At 45.9% G+C, this 6,611-nt stretch overlaps 1 protein-coding gene across 1 annotated transcript; it reads left to right on the top strand.

Moving 5' to 3' along the window:
* Positions 1 to 629: 629 nt before the first annotated feature.
* On the top strand, positions 630 to 6,159 carry NPY2R (neuropeptide Y receptor Y2). Its single transcript, XM_020916746.2, has 2 exons — positions 630 to 1,951; positions 4,641 to 6,159. The coding sequence occupies exon 2, from the start codon at positions 4,657 to 4,659 to the stop codon at positions 5,809 to 5,811; it is 1,155 nt and encodes a 384-aa protein (XP_020772405.2). The 5' UTR covers positions 630 to 1,951; positions 4,641 to 4,656; the 3' UTR covers positions 5,812 to 6,159.
* Positions 6,160 to 6,611: the final 452 nt, after the last annotated feature.

Raw genomic sequence — 6,611 nt, 5'->3', positions numbered from 1 at the left:
TATATTAAGCATGGAACCTACTGCAGAAAATACATTTACAAACAAAGAATATTTCTCCAAGGTAAAAAATGTACAAAAATGTTTTTAAGTAGAACTGTGTAGAACATTTGGATATTTCCAGTTCTATGGGTTTTTTGTTTCTTGGTAATTGAAAAGCCCAAGCTGCTTTGTTTTATCAATAATTTTTGAGATAATTTATCAATAAATCATGCTTTTGTAGGCATAATTTGCATTAGCCAGATCAATTTCAGATTAGACTGAGTAAAAATGCCTTACATATGCAACAGTACCAAGGTGCATGCAAGTCCTCACAGTTTGAAATCTCAGTGCTTTTGAGAAGAGGAGTTAACTAATATTTTTGAGAGTATTTTTTAGTAGTGTAATCTTTTTTATACTTCAGAGAAATTTCAAGTGAAGCAGAATAAGCATTCTCATTTCAGATATGAAGAGACTGATGCATACACGTTTCAGGCTAGTTCGAAATGCTCTGGGGCTACCTCTAAAAGTGAACAAGGGGAAGAGAGATTGGCTGAAAACCACGAGAAGGAACGGTTCTGAATTAAGAGTTTCTGGGAGGTACAATCTTTGTTGACTGACTCCACAATCCTGTTTTACTCTGAGGCTCTAACTCAGTCTGGCGGGCAGCGGTTTAGCAGAGAACATCGCTGGGAGCAGACCGGTGAGAGGATTCTGGAGGCTTGCATGAACCCTGGCATGCGCCTTAGGTCATGACTAGAGAGGGAAGGATCTAGAAGTCAGCTAACCCCAGAGATGAAGATTTAGGACTTTTCGTGACCTGTTGTTTTCCTCTTCCTATTCTAGCTTTTGCCCTGAGCAGAAGCGCACACTATCCGGGCTGCCGGCTTTTGAATCTGAATGAGCACGAATCAACTTGTAAACAGCCAACAGACACCTGTTCAGGAAATTGTCGATTCTGGGCAACGAGGATCTTAACTCGCTTTGCCTTCGCGTGGAGCTCAGCGATCTCCCAGAGTTACACCAAAGCCCTGCACTCCAGCCCTGGCAGAGGGTTGGTCCTCCACGCTTTGTGAGGTGCTTTTCCGCGGTTCTGCACGGGGTCCGGCTCCCCACCTCCGTTTCTCCTGGCAAAAGGGAGAGCGACTCCTGGTTGGAGTTGTGGGATTTTCCCAGCTCCGCCAATTCGCTGGGTTTCTGCCTCCCGGGTCCGCCTCGAGCCAGCTCCAAGCGTCCTCTCGTCCGCGGCAGGGCCTGTCTGCCTTGCCTTCGCCCTGGTCCTGCCTCCCTCCCCGGCGGCTGTGGTGAGCCGGCCGGAGTCCGGGGGTCTGTCCGCGCGGGGCCGTCTCTCTAGGAGCTGAGAACAGGGGGAGGGGTCGTTAGAAGAGGGGGGAGGGAGGAGTGGTGCGAACGCTCGGAGGAGCAAACTTGGGGTGGCTCCTGGGGGTCAGTGGTGGTCAGAGGAAAGGAGGTTGCAGGCGGCGGTGGGGACCCCCGAGGGGGTTCCGGGCAGGGGCCCTCTGCGCGCGTTTCCAGCCCTCCGGGAGGAGACACTGGGACTCTGTCCCCTGCCCCATCGCAGAGATCCCCGTCCAGCATTCTCCACTGCGGAACCCTTGCCCCTCCTCTGCCCATGCTTTTTCTTCGAGGGAGGGGTTCTGCTCCCACCTCCGGAGCCTCGCCTCCCCACCCGCGCTTCGCGCCGCGCTGTGCGGGGCGGCGCGTGGCCCACGCGCTGGGCCGCGGAGGTGGGCGGCGGATCTCAGCTGCGCCAGCCTCCCTGCGGCTGCGACCGCCCGGCGCGCGCCGAGCTCTCCTGCTCTCCCCGGCGCGCGGCTGCCCTGCACCGTCGGAGCGGACGGAACTGGGAACTGGGCCTGCGTTTGGGAATCCTCCAGTGCCCTCTCCGGGTCTGCGGGCAATCATCAGACTGACCGGCGGCAAGACGTCTGGCTTCCACCCCTCAACAGAAACGGTCAGTACGTGTTAAATCTTAACTGACTCATCTGGGAATGAGAGCATCCCGAAAAAAAAAAAAGCTTTCAGGTCGTTTGATGGCGGTGAGGAAGGTCTTCGTGAGTGTAGGGGCTTTTTTTCCACATTTAGGCCGAAGGTGGGCATTATGGGTGACACCAGGAATATTCCTTACCCACTGAAGAGTCTTGACTCTTTTTAAGAAAGGTAATTATCTTTGCAGAAGAGCAGATTGCTACTGTTCCTGCCGCTTTAAAAATCAAACATCTGTTTAGGTGGGAAAGTCATATTGCATTCTCCTAAACTGTTCAAGAATGGACACATTTATGCAAGCATTCACTGGTTCCCCACCGGAAGGGCTCACCCCCCTGGTAGGATCATACGATGACCAAAAAAAGAGGCAAAAGGAAAAGCTTTAAGGCTTTTGGTAATAGAGACACAAACTAAATGACATGAAATGCACAGGGCTGGTTCAAAGGTCAGAGGCTCACATACATAGAAGAGATTCATTCTCAGTCATCTTGGTTCAACTTTTCATGAACTTGGTTCATTGATTTTCAACTTTCTGCTTATCAGGCAAACAGACATGTCTTACATAGGGCTTTCTTGGATATCCACAGCCCCTCTTTCCAGGAAGAACAAGTATAGGGCATGTGTATGTGTGATTTTTCCCTGAGGGAAAAACTCCTGGATGGTTTTGTGACTGATAAGATGATAATGTTTTTATTAAAGCCAACCTGTGACAATAAGAATACTGTTTAAAAAAACCCACAAATTTAAATATGGAGTCAAAGCATAAACTAGTCTCCCACTTCATAATTTGAAGGTTTTTGAATCTCTGAGGGGGAAAAAGTCCTAAAGCCATTTTCCTGCTCCACCAAGAAATTGTTTTATAGCAGAATCTCAAAATTCATTCATTCAGGATAACTGTACCACTCACAGCTATCCTCAGATGTCTTGAACAATGTAAATACCTCATTTTGACCTTACTTCAAGAAAAAATTTTTCCCCATTTCTACTCATCTTTTAATTTTTGTGCCTTTGTGAGTTTTTACTCTGGCAATTCCCGGTATCTACTCTCTTATCCTCTTCTACTTTTCCTGAAGTGCAACCATAAAATGATGCATTCTCTGAGTAACACTCAGACCTGGCTGAACACTAGTCGTGTGCTTGAGAACAGCTATTAGAATCCATATGCTAATACCTTGGAGATTAATAATCATTTCTGTAGAGAAGCTTTAAAGAAAGGAATAAATAAAATGAGATTGAAAAGAAAAAGCAAAATAAATTAATAAATCAAGTATGCTTCTAATAACCTTCTATCTCAGGCTTGCTCTCAGTTTGCTGCAAACCTCAGACCTTCTGGAGTCTCATTTGTTCTGTTAATGACTTGTCAGGATTGACTAATTGTGCCTTGTAAAGTCTCTTTCTTACTCTAAGGAAAATGGAAGGGCCCATCAAATAAAATACTCCAAGATTTGGATAGTTTCCACTTTCTCTAATCACAAAAGAATGGAGGCAAGTGCAAAGGAGGGTGTGCTTTTTGGAACATTCTGTTTGAAATGCATGCAGAGAGAACTAGAATATATCAGTAAAGCAAATGCATGAGTATATGAAAATCTCTGTGATAAGCAACTATTAGGGTGTGTGTGTGTGTGTGTGTGTGAAGCCCTTGGAGAGAGAACGTTTCCTTATGGTGTATACTGAGTACCAATTTTTAATATTCTAATCAGTAATTGTGTCTTGGAACAACTTTCTTGTAGAGGTGGTTACTTGGTGGTTACATATAAGAAAATTAGCAGAGAGATGTCATGTCAGAGCAAAGATCCTGTGTAGGGAATTATCTTCAGTAAAGGAAAGGATCAAAATTGTTACTTGGTATTTTGCTGACCTCATTTATTCAGTAAAATTATGCTTTCCTTCAACTTCATGTTTACTAAGGTTTAAACAGTGGATGTAAACAGTCCAGAAACGGAAATGTGTCCTGAAAGAGATTGCTGTGGTGTGGAGGCTGAAGGATGTGTCATATGCTCCTTGCAGCCTTGGAAGTAAGCATAGGTTGTTGGGATAACAGCAGGGAGGGCAGAAAGGCATAAAAGGTCCAGCCTTTTGCTGGAATTAAGAATAGTTCAGTATGACAGAAGGATCAGATATATCCTAAAATGTCAGGAGAGATGAAGACAGGGGTTGAGTTCAAGGAAAGCTTTGGATGTCATACAGTGGAGTTGTGATTTTCTTCTATATGTCAATGTCATCAACCTGTGCATGTAGCACCTGTCGTGGCGGAGAAAATTAATGAAAGCATACATGCATGGACAACTCAACATATCATGCAAAACAGCCTATTCAAGAATGCAAAATAGAAGTAATTTAATGCCAAAAATTAGTTATACAAGTGATAGAAGCCAGACAGAGGATGTTGAGGCTACACAGGGATAAGCAAGAGCGAAGAATCATCACTACCTCCAGCTAGAGGGACACGGGGAGAAAGTGGTGTGACTGAAGCCAGGGACCGTGTGCCTCCAGCTGGAGACGAAGTCACTGCAGGCCATTCCTGTGGGATCCAGGTACTTTAGGGATCGAAGGACAGGTACTTTGAACCCCAGCTAAAATGAAACCAATCCATTTCTGATATTCCTTGCACCCTTATGCTTTCCTTGTTTCATACTTGTTCATTTTTTAAATTGTAGATTCTTGTGCTAGCTGATGAAAATGGGCCCATTAGGTGCAGAGGCTGATGAGAACCAGACAGTGGAAGAAATGAAAGTGGATCAGTTCGGTCCAGGACACACCATTCCAACAGGGGAGCTGGCCCCTGACTCTGAACCGGAGCTTATAGACAGCACCAAGCTGATTGAGGTGCAAGTTGTCCTTATATTGGCCTACTGCTCCATCATCTTGCTTGGGGTGATTGGCAATTCCTTGGTGATCCATGTAGTGATCAAATTCAAGAGCATGCGTACAGTAACCAACTTCTTTATTGCTAATCTGGCTGTGGCGGATCTTCTGGTGAACACCCTGTGCTTGCCATTTACACTTACCTACACCTTGATGGGGGAGTGGAAAATGGGTCCTGTCCTCTGCCACTTGGTGCCATATGCCCAGGGCCTGGCCGTCCAAGTGTCCACCATCACCTTGACGGTGATTGCCCTGGACCGGCATCGTTGCATCGTCTACCACCTCGAGAGCAAGATTTCCAAGCAAATCAGCTTCTTGATTATTGGCTTGGCTTGGGGTGTCAGCGCCCTGCTAGCAAGCCCCCTGGCCATCTTCCGGGAGTACTCGCTGATTGAGATCATTCCTGACTTTGAGATTGTGGCCTGTACTGAGAAGTGGCCTGAAGAGGAGAAGGGCATCTATGGCACTGTTTACAGTCTGTCCTCCTTACTAATCCTGTATGTTTTGCCTCTGGGCATCATCTCTTTTTCCTACACTCGTATTTGGAGTAAACTTAAGAACCATGTCAGTCCTGGGGCTGCTCATGACCAGTACCATCAGCGGAGGCAAAAAACCACCAAAATGCTGGTGTGTGTGGTGGTGGTGTTTGCGGTCAGCTGGTTGCCCCTCCATGCCTTCCAACTTGCTGTTGACATTGACAGCCACGTCTTGGACCTGAAGGAATACAAACTCATCTTCACTGTGTTCCACATCATTGCCATGTGCTCCACCTTTGCCAATCCCCTCCTCTATGGTTGGATGAACAGCAACTATAGAAAGGCTTTCCTCTCCGCATTTCGCTGTGAGCAGAGGTTGGACGCCATTCACTCTGAGGTGTCTGTGACATTCAAGGCTAAAAAGCACCTGCAAGTCGCAAAGAATAATGGTCCCAGTGATTCTTTCACAGAGGCTACCAACGTCTAAGGCCAATTGACATGTGAAAATCCATGGATGAATTCTGACCAGAGCTATAAACCTGGTTTAGGAAAGCATGCAGGCGCATCCTCATTTCCCATTTTAAGGAAGCATTTCACTGGAAGCATATGCAGTATAATTCATGGAAAACTGGTTGGCGGAGTCTAATAAAAGCATTCAAATTCAAAGACAAGGCAGCATAAGAGTTTGCTTATGGTTCCTTGGATGGTAGGTTGAATTATGAGTCAAAGCAGAGAGAAATGGTTTTGACTGATTCCAAGAGTGAAGGAAACATGAGCAAGGAATTGATGTTAGCAGCATTGCCAAAGGTGTGGGTGAAAAAACTGACTTTTTTTTTTTAAATAACATTTACCTTTATTATCTTTTTTCATTTATTTTTATTAGTTGGAGGCTAATTACCTTACAATATTGTAGTGGTTTTTGCCATACATTGACAGACTTTGGGAGTCTGTGGGAGAAGGCGAGGGTGAGATGTTCTCAGAGAATAGCATTGAAACAAGTATACTATCAAGGATGAAACAGATCATCAGCCCAGGTTGGATGCATGAGACAAGTGCTCAGGGATGGGGCACTGGGAAGACCCAGAGGAATGGGATGGGGAGGGAGGCGGGAGAGGGGATCGGGATGGGGAACACATGTAGATCCATGGCTGATTCATGTCAATGTATGGCAAAAAGCTGACTTTCAAATCACACTAGAGGATAGGTTGGGGATGATGTATAATTCACTGCCCCCCCTCTCATCTGATGAAAAGTCTATCAACACCAATTTCCCTAGAAAGGCATAGA

Source organism: Odocoileus virginianus, chromosome 12 (genome assembly GCF_023699985.2).
Source record: "Odocoileus virginianus isolate 20LAN1187 ecotype Illinois chromosome 12, Ovbor_1.2, whole genome shotgun sequence".
NCBI classification, from domain to species: Eukaryota; Metazoa; Chordata; class Mammalia; order Artiodactyla; family Cervidae; genus Odocoileus; species Odocoileus virginianus.
Note: the sequence above shows the minus strand (reverse complement) of the source record. Positions and strands in the feature narration are given on the sequence as shown.